The 20,917-nt window shown below is 42.1% G+C and overlaps 1 protein-coding gene across 2 annotated transcripts in view; it reads left to right on the top strand.

Moving 5' to 3' along the window:
* Nucleotides 1–18,841, top strand: part of ZEB1 (zinc finger E-box binding homeobox 1) — a 101,189-nt gene extending 82,348 nt beyond the window's left edge. For both annotated transcript variants that reach the window (XM_054171221.1, XM_054171220.1), the window contains exons 3-9: nucleotides 2,853–2,915; nucleotides 4,083–4,244; nucleotides 6,220–6,422; nucleotides 10,077–10,182; nucleotides 11,876–13,686; nucleotides 15,253–15,433; nucleotides 18,122–18,841. In XM_054171221.1, coding sequence (XP_054027196.1) covers nucleotides 2,853–2,915; nucleotides 4,083–4,244; nucleotides 6,220–6,422; nucleotides 10,077–10,182; nucleotides 11,876–13,686; nucleotides 15,253–15,433; nucleotides 18,122–18,666 — 3,071 coding nt within the window. In that variant the 3' untranslated portion in view covers nucleotides 18,667–18,841. The remainder of the gene's footprint in view (nucleotides 1–2,852; nucleotides 2,916–4,082; nucleotides 4,245–6,219; nucleotides 6,423–10,076; nucleotides 10,183–11,875; nucleotides 13,687–15,252; nucleotides 15,434–18,121) is intronic.
* The last annotated feature ends 2,076 nt before the right edge of the window (nucleotides 18,842–20,917 follow it).

Here is a 20,917-nt window from a genome sequence, read left to right as displayed (position 1 = left end):
GCAATGTTGTAAGCTGTAAATGGTGCTTGCTGCATGTGTATCAGAAAATCAGCTCTAAAGATTTTCAATTAGAAACTCTTCTGATGGGCTTTGGAATTGATTCCATTCTCTGCAGTGAAAATTTCAGTGAAGTTTGTCTTTCTGTGTCCAACCAAAACTGCTATTTTGCTAGTGTTTTATATTGGATCAGTTCCCTTACCCATGCAGAGGTTTTTATGGTCAGCCTATGACACAGTGATTGTGTCATACGTGCTAATTGTTAGTACACATCGTTGCCTGTCATCTGAAAGCCATTAACATTGACCCCTGGGAAGTCACCCCATATGGCTAAGAAGCTGCTCATAAGCAATGAGGAGATACCGAAGTCCAAGAACATGTTTTACATTGTCTGGTATGTCCATATGTTATGCCAAGATGGATATTCATGCCCTGGATGCTATTCATGGAGACCTGTATGTAAGCAGGTAGCTCAAATTTCTTCTGGAATTCCGAGCTGTGACTTCTGCTTGGCAGAACAGTGTCTTAAGATCTGCTGCTCCATCATTGCATCCCTTTCCCTTCTTCCCAGCAGCTGTAATTGGGCTTCTGAGGGTAAAATTACAAAGTTGCCTTTGTGTGTGGACCGTACGTAGCTATAAAGATAGAGCTCTACTTAACATTTTTCCAATGATTAATTATTCCTGCAGCATTAGAGATCACCCCCTGTGGAAAAGGGTTCCTTCATGTCTTACAACCCTCTTGTAGATATTGGGAAGAGACAGTACCAAAGAGAGGTTATTATTATTAGAATTGAGAGAGTTTTATCACTTCACTGAGATTAATCTACAGTGCCATAAATTCCTTACTTTCCCTTGGGAAGCATAGCTTTTATTTGTACTGAAGCCAATGGAATTTTCTAGAGACACTGTAATTTAAATTACAATGAGTAATAACTTACTGATATCCCCCCCCTCTTCCACAGAGCCTATTTCATGATGGAGAGAAATCAGTAACCCTTTTCAAAGGAAAAATTGTGGGTTTGCATCCTGATTGGTTTTAAGAAATTGAATTTGGGCTTTCAGTTTGCGTTGCATGCAGCCATCCATCTTGCAAACTCTGAACCAAGGCTTTGGTATTGTGAGCCAAAAATATGAGCAGATCACAATCCAGTACTGACCAATAAAATGCAGATTGTTGGGGGGGTGGTTAGGTGCCAGTTGAGATTTATAGTAAGATTTAAGAGTTACAACATCCTTTTAAGTGTATTTCTTGCTTGTGACTACCTGCAGGCATTTTGGGCCTGTGGGATTTTATCAAAGTAGACTGAATTAACAGGGGTTTTTTCCCTTTGTGGAAGCTGGTGTTATCTGAGAACCCTTCTCCTGGAGTTTATCATCCATATAAAGGACAAATTGACTTCTCCTGTAACTAAAAAACCAGAATCTCCTAGGGGTTTGACAAGCCAAACCAAAGGACTTTTTTTGCACTGAAGTAGAGCGCAGTAAGGTAAATAGAAGTATAATAGCTGCTATTTCAGCTCATAGCAGCTGTGTGGTTTAACCACCTGTAATATCTAAGGCTTTTTCTGCAGTGTAGCTCTGCAATGTTTCCATGATAAAACTGTGAAATAATACTTCGGTTTCACATACATTAGTAGAGCTACTACTGGTAAAGGAGAGACGCAACAAACACAGCTTTCATATGCACACCTGCCTTAAGCCAGGGACCTTCAGAAATTTCCACAGTGGCTTTTCCAGCAGGACCTTCCCAGCCCAAGCTACCCAACAAATGTAAGCTGGGAACGACTTGATCTATTTATGGATTTAAACCAGCAGCCTGCAGTGAGTTCAAACTTCCTTGCTGCATCCTTGAGTGCTGCAGCTCAGCAGGAGCTGGTGGAGTTTCAGAGGCAGGTGGACTTCACAGTCTTAGTTCTGTGGATGTCTGGTAACTGCAAACTCGTACTGAATGTTGGAATTGATAGGTGAAATGGTTTTGTCCTGCACAGCTGATCTGGTGAGGAGCTTGTCTTTAAAATCCTTCTTTGTTTAAGCAGTCACAGGCTCATAAGTGGTTTCTAGACAATTTACAAGAAAGAGAACATACAGATATCTCTTGCAGATATTACCAGCAAATTAGCAATCATTTCTGAAAACTGCTAATTGGGGAAAATACTGTAAATGGATTTCTTTTGTTATGCTCTGCTATCCAGAAATGCTGTCCTTGTCTTTACATCTCATCGAATAATGGTTAGTGTTTAGTATTGCTTCATCTTAGGATTGTGTTTCTTCAACTGTGGAATATCATAGAATCATAGAATGGCTTAGGTTGGAAGGAACCTCAGAGATTATCTATTCCAACCTCCCTGTCATGGGCAGGGTCACCTCTCAACTGGACTTGGCTGCCCGAGATCTCATCCAACCTGGCCTTGACCACCTTCATTGAGGAGGCATCCACAACCTCCCTGGGCAGCCTGTTCCAGAGTGTCACCACCCTCTTACTGAAGAACTTTCCAAGATCCAGTCTAACCCTGCCCTCCCTCACCTTCAAACCATTCCCCCTTGTCCTGTCTCTAGACACCCTCATGAAAGTCCCTCTCCAGCCTTCCTGTAGAATCCCTTCAGGTATTGGAAGGCAGCTATAAAGTCCTCCTGGATTCTTCTTTGTGGTTCAGCTGATTACACACTGCTGAAGTACCCTGCAATCCATATGTGGTGTTTGAATGCAGCTCTTCTAAACAATACATAGGTGGGGAAAAATGCTGTAGAAATAGCTCAAATATTAAGTTGTTGTTATGTGTGTGGCTTATTTTGTTGTTGTTCAGAGTGTGGTCTTAATACTAACTTTTCTTTTTGTGAAATGTACTATTTCAGCTGGAAAAGAAGCAAAGGAAATCCTGGGGCCTGAAGCTCAGACAGATGAAGTTGGATGTACAGGTATTTGTTTGTTAATCTGAGTCCCTTATTCATAAAGTGCTGTTGAATTTTGGCTGGGTGAGTAGCCTTTTGAAGTCTTGGAAGTTCTCCCACCTGTCTTTATAAACCCCTTTATCTTCCACACTGGAGTGTGAACAGTGTTTTAGCTAAGGAAGCATACGTCTGGGCTCCTTCTGGCTGCCCTGGGTGGGGAGATGTTGCTGGCAGTGACTCAGAGCAGTCTTCTCACAGAAGGGCTGACCCCAGTACCACCACACCATTGGCCCCTGAGAGAAAGCAAGTAAAAGCACTGCTCTTGGAGGTAGTTGTGTAGAATACAATAGATACTGTTTTGAACTAATAAGGAATATACCAAAACAAACTTAAGCTAATGCTAATAACTTTTCTGTTTATCCTGATTCTACAAAAGAGAATATAAAATGTGTACTTCAGTTTCAGAACCAAATGAAAACTGATGTTTGATATGTTGTCATTTCTCTGGCTAATAGTTTCATGCCATTTATACTATCTAGTATTTAGATGTTGTCAGGGTAAGCCTTATTTCACAGAATCACAGAATGTTAGGGATTGGAAGGGACCTCCAGAGGTCATTGAGTCCAACCCATCTGCCAAAGGGCAGACCTAGGGCAGGTCACACAGGGACACATCCAGGTGGATTTTGAAAGTCTCCAGAGGAGGAGACTATTTGGGCAGCCTCTGTCACCCTCACCATAAGAAGTGTCTCCTCGTGTTGTGATGGAAGCTCCTGTGTTCCAGCTTGTACCTGTTGCTCCTTGAAATACCACTGGACACCACAGAAAAGAGCCTGGCAACTTCATCTTGACCCCCACCCCTCAGATATTTGTAGACATTGATCAGATCCCCGCTCAGCCTTCTCCTCTCCAGACTAAACCATCCCAGGTCTCTCAGTCTTTCTTCATAGCAGAGATGTTCAAGTCCCCCAGTCAGCCTCATAGATCTCCATTGAACTCTCTCCAAGCAGATTTTTGAATGTCATTATTCCACTGGTGCTGTGTTTTAAAACTTGCATCTCACAGGACTTGACCAATGCCAGTATTTGTAAAGAATTTTGAGATCCTCAGCTAGAGGGTGGTTTGGAGACGTGACTTACTGAATCGTATTTTTAAACTGCTCATTTCATGCCTTCTGTGTGTTTTTCACTCTTAGTAAAAGAAGATGAATGTGATTCTGATGCAGAAAATGAACAAAACCACGACCCTAACGTTGAAGAATTCCTTCAGCAAGAAGATACAGCAGTTATCTATCCTGAAGCACCTGAGGAGGACCAGAGACAAGGCACACCAGAAGCTAGTGGTCAGGATGAAAATGGTAAATAGACCAGCAGTTCAGTTCTTAGGAAATAAGTTGTACTAACTACTTGTAGTATTCTGTTGTGTTTTAGGAGTCAGCAATACATACACATGCCGCTTTGGGGGGGAAAAAATCTTAGTCAAGTAATTACTAGAGGATGGGATCACCATGCAAAAAACATTACTACTTGATTTTGTGAAACAGGGTGTGCACTGGGATTCAGTTATATGGGTACCTGAGTGACAACCTCATGTAGCTGGAATTAAAAATCAGTCCCCACCTTTCTTACAAACTTCCTTCAAGTTTTGAAAGCCCTCAGTAAGGTCTCCCCAGAGCCTTCTCCCAGTTGAGCAACCAGAGATGTTCTATCCCTCTTGATCAGTTTTGTGGCCCTCCTGGACCCATTCAAACAAGACCAGAAGTAGACAGCAATAGAATAGAATTAACCAGGTTGGAAAAGACCTTTGAGATAGTTGAGTCCAGCCTATCACCCAACACCACCTAATCAACTAAACCATGGCACTGAGCACCCCATCCAGTTTCTTCCTAAACACCTCCAGTGATGGTGACTCCACCACCTCCCTGGGCAGCCCATTCCAATGGCAAATCATTCTGTCTGTAGAAACCACATTTCTGGTTTATTCTTTTTTCAGTTATCTTTTTACTTACAATTCTGTGTTAGGTTAAAAAAAAAGAAGAAAAACTGTTGTCTGCAGCTTGAAAATATTATTTATTCCTTAGGAGCTGAAAACAGGATGAGTATTAAATGTGTCAGTGGTAGACTTAAGTTTGTAAACGGGATTTGAGGATTGACTGTGATTGAGCTAACCAGATCTGCAAAGATTACTGAATCTTAAATCATGTTTCACAAATTTCAGGCCACTATTTAGAGATACACCTAGAGTAGCTGTGTTAGGAAGTCCGAGGGACTGACTGAGAAGTGTCATTTTGGGTAATCCTACTGTGATGATTCCAGTGTACGCTGGGGCAACCATACCAGACTGTAGTTAGCAATGTAACACTGGGGGTCAAAAATTAATAATCATTTACCCTTTTCTAAAATAAATGGAGCTCCTAGCAGCCACATGTTTTCTTACAGTGATATATGTAAATATAAAGCAAGTTTGTTCACTGCAAATCAAAGTGCAAGGTCCTGCATCTGGGTCAGGCCAATCCCAGACACAAATCCAGGCTGGGTGCAGAGTGGGCTGAGAGTAGCCCTGAGCAAAAAGACTTGGGAGTGTTGATTGATGAGAAGCTCAATGTGAGCTGGCAGTGCACTCATGCAGTCCAGAAGGCAAACTATATCCTAGGCTGCATCAAGAAGAGTGTGGCCAGCAGGGCAGGAGAGGGGATTCTGTCTCTTTACTCTGCTCTGGTGAGACTCCACCTCGAATACTGCATCCAGTTCTGATGTCTCCATCATAAGAAGGACACAGAGCTGTTGGAGGGAGTTCAGAGGAGAATCACAAGGGTGATTGAAAGGCTGGAACACCTCTGCTGTGGTTGTTCAGCATGCAGAAGAGAAGACTCTGGGACGACCTTAGCACCGCCTTCCAATACCTGAAGGGATCCTACAGGAGGGCTGGAGAGGGACTTTCCATGAGAGTGTCTAGTGACAGGACAAGGGGGAATGGTTTGAAGCTGAGGGAGAGTAAGTTTAGACTGGGTCTTAGGAAGAAGTTCTTCAGTAAGAGGGTGGCAGGACTCTCGAAGAGGCTGCCCAGGGGGGTTGTTGCTGCTCCATCCTGGTGGGTGTTTAAGGCTAGGTTGGATGAGGCCTTGGGCAGCTGAGTCTAGTTGAGATCACAGTATCACTAAGGTTGGAAGAGACCTCAAAGATTGAGTCCCTGCCTCTAGCAAGGAAGTTGGAGTAGATGATCTCTGAGAACCCTTCCAATGATTCAATGACTCTAAGGCATTCAATGATTCTACGGTGTAGTCAGCTTGGCACCTAGCTGTATTTAAACATGGTGTGTTGCCCCCCATGTAGGAACACCTGATGCGTTTTCCCAGCTGCTCACCTGCCCGTACTGTGACCGAGGGTACAAGCGGTTCACCTCTCTGAAGGAACACATCAAATACCGCCACGAGAAGAACGAAGACAACTTCAGTTGCTCCTTGTGCAGCTACACCTTCGCCTACAGGACGCAGCTTGACCGCCACATGACTTCGCACAAATCAGGAAGAGATCAAGTGAGTGCCATTGGAATGCACTGAGGTCTTGGTCCTGGAGCATGCGCTTGTGTTGGGTGTTGAAGTCAGACTTTTGCCATAGCTATCGAAGGATGAGATCTGATTTCTGGTGTTTTCATTCATATAGGAAGTTTCACAGAATGTTAGGGGTTGGAAAGGACCTCAAAAGATCACCCAGTCCAACCCCCCTGCCAGAGCATGATCACCAAGAGCAGGCCACACAGGAACACATCCAGGCAGGTTTTGAGTATCTCCAGAGAAGGAGACTCCACACCCCCCCTGTTCTAGTGTTCATCACGCTCACAGGGAGAAAAATATTCCTCATGTTTCCATGGAACTTCCTATGCCTCAACTTCCACCCATTGCCCCTTCTCCTGTCGTTGGGCATCAGCAAGAAGAGCCTGACTCCATCCTCTTGGCACTCACCCTTTACATATTTATAAACATTAATGAGGTCATCCCTTAGTCTCCTCTCCAAACTAAAGAACAGATTGCATTGGGTTGGAAGGGACCCTCAAATGTCATCTTGTCCAATCCCCCTGCAGTCAGCAGGGACACCTCCAACTAGATCAGGCTGCCCAGGGGCACACCAAGTCTGGTTTTGAATGTCTACAGAAATGTGGCCTCTACCACATCCCTGGAGAACCTGTTCTGGTGTTTTCTCACTCTCATTGTAAAGAACTTCCTCTTTATATCCAACCTCAATCTACCCTGCTCCAGTTCAAAACCCTTGCCCCTGGTCTTACTGCTACAAGCCCTTCTAAACACTCCTTCCCCAGCCTTCCTGTACCACTCAGATATTGTGAAATGCTGCTCTAAGGTCTCCCCAGAGCCTTCTTGTCTTGAGGCTGAACAGTCCAAATTCTTTCACCCTGTCTTCATAGCAGAGGTGCTCCAGCCCTCTGATTGTCCCGGTGGCCCTCCTTTGGACCTACTCCAGCAGGTCCCTGTCTCTCTTGTGCTGAGGGCTCCAGAGATGGACACAGTACTCTAGGTGAGGTCTCACCAGAGCAACGTGGCAGAATCACCTCTCTTGATCTGCTGGCCACGCTTCTTTTGATGCAGCCCAGGATGTGATTTGCTTTTATCTCATCACTAGGGAAGGTCCTGTGATTCTGTTACAGACTTTAATGCTGATGTGTCTTCTTGAGTCCTCATAGGAATGCAGAGGAGTCTTTTTTGAATGCTGTGGTTAATTCTTTAATGAGCAGAAAACAGCAGTCTTGTACAGTGCATTAAAAAACAAATCACACAGCAGAGGCACAAAAAAGCATGGATTTAATAGTACTGAAAGAGGAAAACACCATTTCAATCTGAGAAAAGGAAGGTGAGAAAGTATCAGAGATGATACTTAAGAGTTATGATTGCTCAGCTTTCAAGAAGATCCAGGAGAGTAGCTCTGAGCTCTTTTATAAAAAATCTATAGGACAGATGCAGGAAAGTGGAACAAAAATTACAAGAAGGTAAGGTGAAATAAATAGAGACAGTGCCTAGCAGAAAGTTCAAAGCAGCTCATAGCTATGACCAGGAAAACAGGAAAACTCATTAAAAACATGATAAGAGAAATGTGAGCTTCCATGCCTTGGACATAGAAGATTGAATTTTAAAGACTGGAGCAGAAACATTTCTGACAGATTGAATGCATTCAGTAATGTTTAGTATGAATATTTATGTAGTCCAGCATCTGCACTAGCTGTGTATGTGCTGAGATCCTTTGACTTGTATAATCTCAAGTCAAACAGTAGTAACTGATTCTCTGCAGGCTTAAGTAAATCTTGACATGGTCCTCCAGACTCATTGAAGCTGGATCATTAAAGTGAAATGCAGAGAGTCAGGCACAATCAACTAGATCATCTTCAAGAGGCAGTTAAACAAAGCTGAAAAGCTATGTGGACTAGCAAGAGACAGCTGACAAACCTGGGAATAAGGGGGATCAAGTGCTAATCAGGATAAGTCAGAGTGGAGACCTCACTGCGGAGCTTAGCAGGAGATGGGAAGGAGCCCACCCCAAGGAGAATGGGAGCAGTATCTGCTGAGAGGTGAAAACTGCAGCTTAACCAAATACTTCTCCCATGGGAACTGTCACATTAGAGTACTTGGAAGCAATTTACATTACCTTGTTTCAATTTGTCTCCTGTTAACATCTGTATCCTACGAAGGAGGACAAGGTGTAGAACAGGGAGGGTTGGTAATTTGGGCAGCACGTCTCATAGCAGAGTGATCAGACTCATCCAGCAGACTGCACAGCTGAGAGTTCTTCAGATCTAAAGGCCTAAGTCAGAACAGTAACAGCATCTTGCCTTTTTATTCATCCTCACTTCTCCAGCACAGATCCTGTTTCCCAGCTGCTGTGTCTGTGTGCTGTGGATGAGTGTCTGCTCTCAGCACTGCTGCCACAGCAGATCAGATTGAGGTGTAGGAACTCGCTGCCACTCTTTGACAGAATCACACAGAATCACAGAATGCTAGGGATTGGAAGGGACCTCCAGAGATCATCTAGTCCAACCCCCCTGCAGTGAGCAGGGACATCCTCCACTAGAGCAGGTTGCTCAGAGCCTCGTTGAGCCTGACGTTGAATATCTCCAGGGATGGGGCCTCGTCTACCTGCCTGGGCAAACTGTTCCAGTGTTCCACCACACTCATGCTAAAGAGCTCGCTCCTGATATCCAACCTAAACCTGCTTTTCTCTAATTTCAAATCATAGCCCCTTGCCCTATCACTGCAGGCCTTTGCAAAGAGTCCCTCTCCAGCCTTCTTGTAGCCCCTTTCAGATACTAGACGGCTGCTCTTAGGTCTCCCTGGAACCCTCTCTTCTTCAGGCTGAACAACCCCAGCTCCCTCGTAACAGAGGTGCTCCAGCCCCCCAGTCATCTTGGTGGTCCTCCTCTGGACCTTCTCTATCAGGTCCATGGCCCTCCTGTGTTGAGGGCTCCAGAGCTGGATGCAGTATTCCAGGTGAGGTCTTACCAGAGCAATGTGGCAGAATCACCTCTCTTGATCTTCAGTGTAAATAGCGAAGGGGTTTAATGTTGTGTACCCTCCACGCTGTTATCTGTTTTTATTTAGTTTCTTTGCATTTATTTTGAGAACTATTCATATCTGAGAGTGCCTTTGTTGTCACTGAGCCATCTTCTCTTGAGCAATCCTGTGGCATCATTACACAGAGGAATCCAAGGCCAACAGTAAGCACTTGGAAGCATGTAAATGGAAAAATCAAGTCAGCTGATTAAACTTTAAACAGGCTTTTAGGAGCTTTAATGTTTCTCTGTCCTGTGTGACATATTCTGTGGGTGGTGGGCTTGGGGTTTCTCTTGGGGTTTTTTTGCTTTCACAAGTAGCATTAGTGTGCATCCTGGAACTTCCTACTCACATAACATGTCTCAGTGCAGTTAGGAGAAAGGACAAATATATTTTGGGGTTGTTTTATTTTTGTTTTTACTCCACCAGACTTCTTCAGGAGATACACGTGGTTCAGTTCTCACCTGACTTCTCATCTGTTTCTGTTCCGTGCAGACCACCTACCACCTTCAGCCTCTTCAAACCATGATTGATTCTTTTCAGTTTGCTATTGAGCTTTCTGTGGCGCCATGTGAAACTCCAAGCTGCTTTTCCTGCATGCTGTCCTCTGCAATCATTGCAAATTCTCTCTTACAGAGACATGTGACGCAGTCCAGTGGTAATCGAAAATTCAAGTGCACTGAATGTGGGAAAGCTTTTAAATATAAACATCACCTAAAGGAGCACCTACGAATCCACAGTGGTAAATAAACTCAGCACTGAGTTGTGTACTCATGTTGCCATTTCTACTCTTTATAGCTTTGATGTGATATAAGTCTTGTAAGTCTTAAGTTTAAAATACTAATGTTGCCCTTATTTTCTTTTTCCCTCTGGGACTCTGTAAGCACTGAGTGCAGCCTTCAGCCAGGCACAGGAAATGTGGGGAATAACTCAAGAGGATTTATAGTTGCAGCTTAGGCTTTCACAGTTGAGGAGAACTTCATTTGTGACAGAGGCATCTTTCTGATTGTCTTTCACTTGCCTGTTTTTTTAATTGATGCTTGGAGGTCGTTCAGGAGCCTTGCTAGAAAACGTTAATTGATAATAATCAGGACATAAGTACTGTGCTTCCTACTGTGGCTATGATTGTCATCCTTTAAACTATTGATATTAAAATAGTCTCAGGACACAGGTCTAGGACCAGAATATACTGTCTCAACAGTTTCCATTTGTAAGAAAAGCTCCCATTAATGAGAAATTTAATCTAGAATATATTTTAAGATATAGCAGTAAGTTCATAGAGTCATAGAATGGCTTGGGTTGGAAGGGACCTTAAAGATCATCCAGTTCCAACCCCTCTGTCATGCCCAGGGACACCTTCCACTAGACCAGGTTGCTCAAAGACTCATCCAACCTAACCTTGAACACCTCCAGGGAGGGGTCACCCATAACCCCCCTGGGCAACCAGTTCCATTTAAATGTGGTCATTCAAAAGAGATTCCCAGTTTCTGTTTTAACCCAAATTTACCCACTGGCAGAAAGTCTGAAAAGAAGGTTTTCAGCCATCTATTCCTTTCTTGTTTGTTGCTCAGACATAATAGCAATGAAATAAATCCTCACTTGGAAGTCCTTCTTCAGCAAACATCATCTTCACTGCATTTCCAAAGGGTAGTGGCACTGTGCCTGTGAGTGGGAAAGCCTCAGTCAACATACTTTGCAGTCTGAAGCAAGCCAGCTGCTTTGGATCTTCCTTTTTTGCCTCTCTAGCACAGGGTGTAGTGATTGCATAGTGGTATGCCTCTTCCTGGTGATTTAAGATGATGTTCATCTCTGAAGGCAAACATAACATCTGTCTTCTACATCTGTTTTCCCTTTACCTAGACTTTGGCTGGTTTTCACCTGATGAGTATTGTAGGGAGAGATGGCTGTATTGTGCTTGGGTTTGCCACAATAGAACGTACAGAGCTCCTTATGCGATTATGATTTTGTTTGATGGCATTTGTTCTTTAGTTAATTTGTTCTTTAGTTCTTTAGTCCATTCTGCAGTAGCCTTTGCAGTTCTGAAGGTAGTAGTAATACTAAAGCTAGTAGTGGTACAACTTGATGGAGTTTAATGAAATCTGCAAGTATCATGTAGCCTCATTTATGTGGAATGTAGACAGCTACTGGGAATTACTGCAACATGGCACAATCATGTGGCCTTCATCCTATGCCTGTTAGTGGATCATAAGCTTATTAAAGGACCCTAGGTTCAGGTTTCTGAATGTCATCATTACTCTTACTGTTCAATTCACTGTGTAGGTTGGGGGGTTTGGTTGTTTTTTGCCTAGCTTGTTTGGGGTTTTTGGAGGGCTCATGTTGATGCATTCTTTTCTAGTCACTGTTGCTTGATGAAGTTCTGCTGTAACCTAGTAAAGTCCTGCATATGCCTTTTCTCTCTGTTTGCCTGCCTTTAGGAGAGAAGCCATACGAGTGCCCAAACTGCAAGAAGCGTTTTTCCCATTCTGGTTCCTACAGTTCCCACATCAGCAGTAAGAAATGTATTGGTTTGATGCCCGTGAATGGTCGAGCCCGCTCAGGGCTCAAGACGTCTCAGTGCTCCTCCCCTTCCCTTTCTGCATCGCCAGGTAGCCCAGCAAGACCACAGATACGACAAAAGATAGAAAACAAGCCCTTGCAAGAGCAACTTCCTGTTAACCAAATTAAAACTGAACCTGTGGATTATGAATTCAAGCCCATAGTGGTCGCTTCAGGAATTAATTGTTCGACCCCTTTGCAGAATGGGGTTTTCAGTGGTGGTAGCCCGTTGCAGGCAACCAGTTCTCCTCAGGGTGTGGTGCAAGCTGTTGTTCTACCAACAGTAGGTCTGGTGTCTCCCATAAGCATCAACTTAAGTGACATTCAAAATGTACTTAAAGTGGCAGTGGATGGTAATGTAATAAGGCAAGTATTGGAAAACAATCATGCTAATCTTGCGTCCAAAGAACAAGAAACAATCAGCAATGCATCTATACAACAAGCTGGCCATTCCCTCATTTCAGCTATCAGTCTTCCTTTGGTTGACCAAGATGGGACAACCAAAATTATCATCAACTATAGCTTGGAGCAGCCAAGTCAACTTCAGGTTGTTCCACAAAACCTGAAAAAAGAGAACTCTGTTCCTGCAAACAGTTGCAAAAATGAGAAATTACCAGAAGATCTTACAGTGAAGTCTGAGAAAGATAAGAACTGTGAAGGAGAGACCAATGATAGCACTTGTCTTCTTTGTGATGATTGCCCAGGAGATCTTAATGCACTTCAAGAATTAAAGCACTATGAAACAAAAAATCCTCCTCAGCTTCCTCAACCCGGTGGAACAGAAGCTGAGAAGCCCAGCTCCCCTGTCCCATCAGAAACTGGGGAGAACAACTTATCTCCTGGTCAGCCACCCTTAAAGAACCTTTTATCGCTCCTAAAAGCCTATTACGCATTAAATGCACAACCGAGCGCAGAAGAGCTTTCGAAAATTGCAGATTCAGTAAACCTGCCCCTGGATGTGGTAAAAAAGTGGTTTGAAAAAATGCAAGCTGGGCAGATTTCTGTGCAGTCTTCTGGACCGTCTTCTCCTGAACAAGTTAAGCTAAGCAGTCCTGCAGGTAACGACGATCAGGCAGCGGCTCCAAACGCCAGCGAGCCCCCGAACGGCACAGCTAACCCGCAGAATCCTGGCAGTGCAATCAAATCCGAGGCTTTGCCAGGGGAATCGGCTCTAAATGGCTCACGCAGCAGCACACCATCCCCGTCGCCACTAAACCTTTCCTCGGCCAGAAATCCACAGGGTTACGCGTGCACGGCAGAGGGTGCACCGGAAGAGCCGCAAGTCGAACCTCTTGACCTTTCGCTACCAAAGCAACAAGGAGAGCTCTTGGAAAGATCTACCATAACTAGTGTTTACCAGAACAGTGTTTACTCTGTCCAAGAAGAACCTTTGAACTTAACTTGTGCAAAAAAAGAACCACAAAAGGACAACAGTGTTACAGACTCTGATCCTATTGTAAATGTTATCCCACCAAGTGCCAATCCCATAAATATTGCTATACCTACAGTCACTGCCCAGCTACCTACAATAGTTGCCATTGCTGACCAGAACAGTGTCCCATGCTTGAGAGCTCTTGCTGCCAATAAGCAAACCATTTTGATTCCACAGGTTGCTTATACGTACTCTACTACAGTTAGTCCAGCAGTTCAAGAAACGCCTCCAAAACAGACCCAAGCCAATGGAAATCAGGTACTGCAGTCCCTGCATTTGTCTGTTTTGTATGATGCCTTCACTCTGTATCCATGCTGAGCTGATAGAAGACTGTCAGATAAGTGAAATAAAAGTGTCAGTGTGATCTGTCAGGTTTATTTGGCTTCGTTGGTGATGGGTAGATGATGTTACTCTGAAGTCCCCTCCAAGACTAGTTAGCTCAGGCAGCTTGAGTCCAGGCTGACAGAAACTGTCTAGTTCTGTGCATGGATTAGTCAGTTCTTCACCACAGTCAGTCATTCAGAAGTGTCTTCTAGGTCACCAGTGCTCAGTATTTTAAAGGCAGTCTAATTCTCCTGCTTGCAAAGTAATTGAAAGCCATGGCTTGTGTTTCTTGTTGGCTCTGTGTCTCCTCTTTCCCCACCATCCAGCAAATAAACTCTCTGGAACTTTTGGCTACTCCCTTCACGCTGCTCTGCTTTCCTGACTTGCAGAGCAGCTGGATTCATCCTACACCATAATGGTATTTAAACAAAATTCAGATGTGTTCTGAATTGAAAGTGAGGCAGGTATTTATCTTCTTCATCCGTCAGTCCTGTATCCTGCCCTGTTTCTCTCTGGGCTTGTCCAGATGTGATCTAATCAGAGTCAGTCCTCCTGAGAAAGACCTGTGTGTGCTGAGGTAAGGGTAGAGCAGCACAGTGAAGTGGCTCATGTAAAGACTGAGCATTTCTAGTTAAATCTTAGTAACCTGCTCTTCAGCATTTTAAGCAGGCATCTGTATTGTCAGAAATTGAGAAGCATTGAAGAGTTACAAGGTTGTTTATATGCTAAAGTTTGAGAGACACAATATTTGAGGTAGCTAACTTGTACATTTTCATGTTCAAATTTAATATGCAATAAATTAAGTCTGTAGTGATGTTGCTGAAACCAGCAGATAACATTGGGCTTCCTGCAGGTGAGCTGCAGCCCTTGAAATGCTTAGAAATAGACAACAGTTATGGTATTTGGAACTTTTTCTTAGTGAAACATTGAAGTTCCCCCGTATCTTGGGTTCCAGAGTATTTGTGCCAGTTTTATGAGGAGGAGGGCAGAAGTTCATACAGGAACTTAAACAGCTTTTTGTGAAAACTTCACCTAAAAGTAGAGTCTAAACTTCCACCAGATCCACAGGGTAGCAAAATGTGCATGACAAACATTAGTTTAAATGCAGTTAGATATCGAATTTGCTCTTCTAGCTTAGGTACTTGATAGGTCTGTAATCTTCTTCGCCTTCCTACCATTGCCTTTATTTTAGGAACCTTAAAATGTGCTGTGTCAGTGTAGCTTGGACCTGGCCAACAGTCAGGTTTGGATCTGATTAAAGTCAGCCCCAGTAAGAATTCTGCATCTGTATGGTGGCAGGGATTGCAGAGCAGAGCAATACAGCAAAAGGTTGTTATTATTTGTGGTTTTCTTACTGTGTAAGTCTGAACAGTCTTGTTTGGCTGTTTAGGGAATTGAATGGGAATGTGCAGCATCAGCTTACTTTTGTGAATTATGTGCTGCATCAGTGCTTTTTGGGTTTTTTTAATGAATTCTACCTGTTTCATGATTTTTCTTAAGGATGAAAGGCAAGACACTAGCTCAGAAGGAGTATCGAATGTAGAAGATCAAAATGATTCTGATTCAACACCCCCAAAGAAAAAGATGAGAAAGACAGAGAATGGGATGTATGCCTGTGATTTATGTGACAAAATATTCCAGAAGAGCAGTTCATTATTGAGACACAAGTATGAACACACAGGTATGTACTAGAAAAAGCAGATTCAGATCATTCTCTTTGGTAGTGCGTAACTGATAGTCTCAACTGGAATCCAGTTCTCAGAAACTGTAGGGAAGTGCAATAGTCCTTCTTAGCATCTGTGCTCAGCTTTGTTTACAATCCTGTGTGTTGTATATCTGTGGAACACAACTGCAGTTCTGTGTTCCTTTTAACCTGTAAGACCTGAAACCCTGAATAGAAAAAGGAAGAGCTTCTTCCAGCTGCCTCATGGACAATCATCTGCCAGCCACAACCTGTAATTGAGGATGTATTACTTCAAATTTACTTTGCCTGGTTATACATAGAAGTCATAAATTAAGGGAAAGGGTTGTGTTCTGTGTATGATAGTTTACATGAAAAGCAGTGTGTCTCTGTAGCATGAGGGATTTGCAGATTGAGCCACATTTGTAGTGATCTGAAGTGTTTCAACAGCCATTCCTTAGGCATGGAATCTCAACTCTGAAAGAACACTGTTTTGGCTTTTACTTTTCTATTGAATTTCTCATAGGTCTTCCTTTTGGTTCCCATTCTGGTGTCTGTGCTCTTTTAAATAATAACTGTTGCTTAGTTCTTCTGTGATGTCTGTTAAAACAAATCTTTTTTTTCTTTTTTAATTGGTTAGGTGCCTATATTTTATTTCTGCACATTAATGTTTTCATTTCTTCTCATATATGGAATTAAAAAGGCAAAATACTCCCTTTTGCCTTTTACCATTTGATCACGTTTCTCAGGTTGTAGTTGTTAAAAACTATCTGCTTTCATAGCTTCCCTGTCCTGAGACTCTTTCTCAATACACAATTATTGTTTTCATTCTATTTTTAAATTAAGTGCAGTGTCCAGAGTCACAGAATCATTTAGATGGGAAAAGACCCTTAAGATCATCAGTTCCAACTGTTCACTAACACTGCCAAGTCCACCACTAAGCCATGTTGATAAGCACCACATCTGAACACACCTAAATTCCTCTAGGGATGGTGTCTCAACCACTTCCCTGGGCAACCTGTTCCAATGCTTGACAGCCCTTCCAGTGAAGAAATCTTTCCTAATACCCAATCTAAACCTCAACTGGTGCAACTTGAGGCCATTTTCTCTCATCCCATCATTTGTTACTTGGCAAGAGGGAACAACTCTCACCTCACTGCTTGTTTAGTATATGCTGATGTGGAGGCATTGATCATCTGAGTACTGGGGCCAAAAATATTGCTGTGTTCTTGTCTCTGTCTTTCATGTCTGGGTTAAGACTGTGCAAAGTTACTTTGTGTTAACAGTTTGGAGTGTTGAAATCAAAATAGCATTACTAGGCTCCTGCTATGTTTATAAGAGGCTCTAAAAGCAAGGCAACAATGTAGAAAGCTGGAAAACAGGACAGAAAGAGAACTAAGTGAAATAAAGCAGATTTTTCTTCTTAATAAATGTAGCCATCAAGTTTGGTATATAAGGCCTGTGCCAACCTAGATTTTAGCATTATTTGCCTTTTGCCTTCCTTGGTTCACAAAAAAAACAATATAAAAACTCAGTGGAATTAGTTACTCTGTCAATACAGAAAAGTTAAAATGCTTTTGAATCAGAAAAAAACACCTTCTTTTCTAATTTACTCGTATTTGCACTTGCTTTGTGCTAAAATTTACATCTGAGAATCTGTTTGTCCTTCTGTGGTGTGGTGGTTTTGCCCTGGCCTGGAGGCCAGATGCCCACCAAAGCCTCTCTGTCACTCCCCCTCTAAACTGAACAGGGGAAGAAAGGAAAAAAAATATAACAGAAGCCAGGAATAGGATAGGAGCAATTTTAATAACACTAATAAGCAAACAGGAATAGATCACACAGAAGCAAAAAGCAGAGAGAGAGATGGTAGTCTCTACTTCCCACCAGCAGGATGATGGTCGGTCTCGGGAAGCAGGGCTCTCTGAGCTTGGTGGTTACTTGGGAGGATAAACACCATGGATGAATCCCACACTTCCTTCTTTCACTTCATTCTTACACCTGAGCTGATGTCATATGGTATGGAATACCTCTTTGGCCGGTCTGAGTCAGCTGGCTCAGTCATGTCCCCTCCCAAGATTTTGCCCACCCCTCAATGTGCTCTTGGGGCAGGGAAATGTTGAAAGGACACAGCCTGGATACTGGATTCAACAGTAGTCAAAACACTGCTATGTTATCAACTACTGCTGCAAAAAACCCACAGCACTAGAAAGATGCTGTGAGGAGAATTAACTCCTGCTAGCCCAACCCAATACATATGGTCAACTGTCCTATAAAACCTTCACAAGTTATCCTCATAATTGTGACAATGTACCCTTGTGCTTGGTGCTTGGTGCCATGGGTTAGTTGTTTAGGTGGGTTGGATTGGTTGGTGGGTTGGACACGATGATCTTGAAGGTCTCTTCCAACCCAGTTTATTCTATTCTATTCTATTCTATTCTTGCCCTTTGGGCTGCAGCGAGAAATTCAGGCTGGCAATGCATGAGTCTTGTTACACAGAACTATTAATTCTTGGGAATAGAATAGAATAGAATAGAATAGAATAGAATAGAATAGAATAGAATAGAATAGAATAGACCAGACCAGGTTGGAAGAGACGTTCACCAGCACCATTGTGTGATGAAAACAGCAGTATCAATTCTTTGCAGCTTCAGCTGCCAGGTGTCCAACTGTTTGTGCTTTATTTTGTAGGTAAAAGGCCTCACGAGTGTGGAATCTGCAAAAAAGCCTTCAAACACAAACACCATTTGATCGAACACATGCGACTGCACTCTGGGGAGAAGCCCTACCAATGTGACAAGTGTGGAAAGAGGTTTTCACACTCGGGGTCTTACTCTCAGCACATGAATCATCGCTACTCCTACTGCAAAAGGGAGGCAGAAGAGCGTGACAGCACGGAGCAGGAGGAGACAGGCCAGGAGGTCCTCAACAACGAGCATGCTGGTGCCAGGGCATCCCCATCGCAGATTGACTCAGATGAGAGAGAGAGTTTAACCAGGGAAGAAGAGGAAGAGAGCGAAAAAGAGGAAGAGGAGGAGGAAGAAAAAGAAATAGAAGGACTTCAGGAAGAAAAAGAATGTAGGAAACTACAAGAAGCAGAGGATGAAGAAGAGGAGGAAGAAGAAGAAGGGAAAACTGAAGGTAACAAGAATGACGAAGCTGTAAATGAAGCAAGCAATGCAGAACCAGAGGTTATACAGAATAATGGGCAGGTGCCAGAAGAGAAAAACAAATGAAGCTTAAATGATCCTTTTTTTTTTTTTTTTCTATAAGGAAAAACAAAACAACACCAAGTTGGTAATGAAGTTGGTTCTATATTATACATGCTTTTCATGGAAACGCAGTAGCCTGCATACTGTGATTTCTGTTCACTACTGTGTAAAAAAAAAAAATATATATGTAAAAAAAAAAGAAAAAGGAAAAAAAAAAAAAGAAGAAGACAAGAAAAAAGAAAAAAAAAGAAAAAAAAAAAAAAAGAAATCCACGTGTGCCTGAACCTCAAACTTAGTAATTTTTCACACAGTTTTCCAAGTTAGGAACAAGTTTGTAACATGAAGCAGATTAGAAAAATACAGTGACTTCTGGAAGCAAAGATTTGACAGGTTGTAGGAAACCTGATTTATCAGACAAGCATCTGGCATCGTTTGTTTTATCAGTATTAATTTTCATTCTTCAGTTGGTTCATTTCTGAGCTGTACAATTGGGAGAGATTTATGTGATGGATTGTTTTGTTTTGTTTATTATTATTATTTTGGGGGTGGGGTTTTTTTGGGTTTGTTTGGTTGGGGTTTGTTTTTTTTTTTGGTAATGGTAAAACATTTCCTAAATCCACTTCAGTATTTTCTTCTGTTTTCAAAATGTGAGAACTTCTGCACTACAAAAATTCCCTTTTGCAGAAACCTGTAATGCAGTCGCAAACAGTGCTTGGCTACCTTGGTGAATCCAGCCTGGCAGGTAGCGGTTGATGACATTAGGTGTTGTAGTAGAGCATATTATCATTTAAAGTGTATTGTTAGCCTTAAGAGAGCAGATGATAGAAGAACTGGAGTTTCTTACTCATGTGATAAAAAATGTAGTTGAAAAGATTGTCGTTGAGTTCTGATTGCAGGGACTAACAGTGTTGATACTGGTAAGGACAGCAAAGTCGTCAAAATCGGTGTTTGTAATTGTGTTTGGAGTATGTAGTAACCATATGAAGGATATGATATGAAGCTTTGTATCTCCTTTGGCCTTATGCAAGACCTGTGTGCTGTAAGTGCCATTTATCAGTATTACGAAGGCTGGAAGCAGCCTTGATCCAATATGTGGCCTACAATAACTAGCATTTGTTGATTTGTATCAAACTTCTAAACTAATCATGGGGAAAAAAACAAAACACTCAGCCATCAGAGAAGTAAGGACACTGGGTATAGTTCATTATTTAATTATTTGGTGGTGTTTTGGGTTAATACCTGACTCGCAGAATTTCTCTACAACGATTACAAGGGAAATTTTCTAATCTGCTTTATTGCTTTATTGGTTTACTTTTGATTTCAGACACATACATGACATGTTATCTGGCTCATAAGTACTTTCAAATGTTAGTTATTATGGACCCCATTTATTAACGATGTTAGCTGATTTTTACCTATCAGTATTATTTTATTTCTTTTAGTTTATAGCTCTGTGCAACATTTTGTACTGTATGTCTTCAAACCTGGCAGTATTAATACCCTTCTTACTGACATATGTACCTTTTTAGTTTTAGAAAACTTTTATATTTATGTGTCTTATTTTTATATTTCTTTATTTATTACACAGTGTAGTGTATAATACTGTAGTTTGTATTAATACAATAATATATTTTAGTATGAAAATTTGGAAAGTTGATAAGATTTAAAGTAGAGATGCAATTGGTTCTCTTGCATTGAGATTTGATTTAACAGTGTTACGTTAACATTTATACTTGCCTTGGACTGTAGAACAGAAGAATTAAAATGGGAATGTATTAATTTTACAATTGCAATCAATTCATTTTACCTTTACCCAGTTTTTAATATAAAAGCTCTTAAATTTTGAATTTCACTGTGTGACTAATAGCATGATGCTCTGCAGTTTTATTAAGAGATTAGTCTAACCATAAAAACTCTCATTTCCTTAGTAAGCCAAATTAGAATAATCTTATAAACAGTGTTGGGAACAACGTTTAACATTTTTGTGCCAATTTGTTCCTGTATTCATGTATGTATGTTACAAACCTGAAACTTCATTTTTAAGTTCCTTGTTACATCATGGTCATTTTCTAGTTTTTTACCAGACTCCCCATCTCACAATAAAATGCGTCAACAAGTCTGACTTTCTGTCGTTATTCTGCTGACGTGGACAGCGGTTTGGAGTTGTCATTTCTATCAGATGCTCTTCCTGCCTCAGTGTCGGCTCTTGGTTTCAACGGTATGGAAGGGGCACGTCACTGGTTGGGCCACACCTGCAGTCCTGTGTCCAGTTCTG

The sequence above is a fragment of the Dryobates pubescens genome, chromosome 21 (genome assembly GCF_014839835.1).
Source record: "Dryobates pubescens isolate bDryPub1 chromosome 21, bDryPub1.pri, whole genome shotgun sequence".
Classification (NCBI taxonomy): domain Eukaryota; kingdom Metazoa; phylum Chordata; class Aves; order Piciformes; family Picidae; genus Dryobates; species Dryobates pubescens.
The sequence above is the reverse complement of the archived record's forward strand: the minus strand, read 5'-3'. Positions and strand labels throughout refer to the sequence as shown.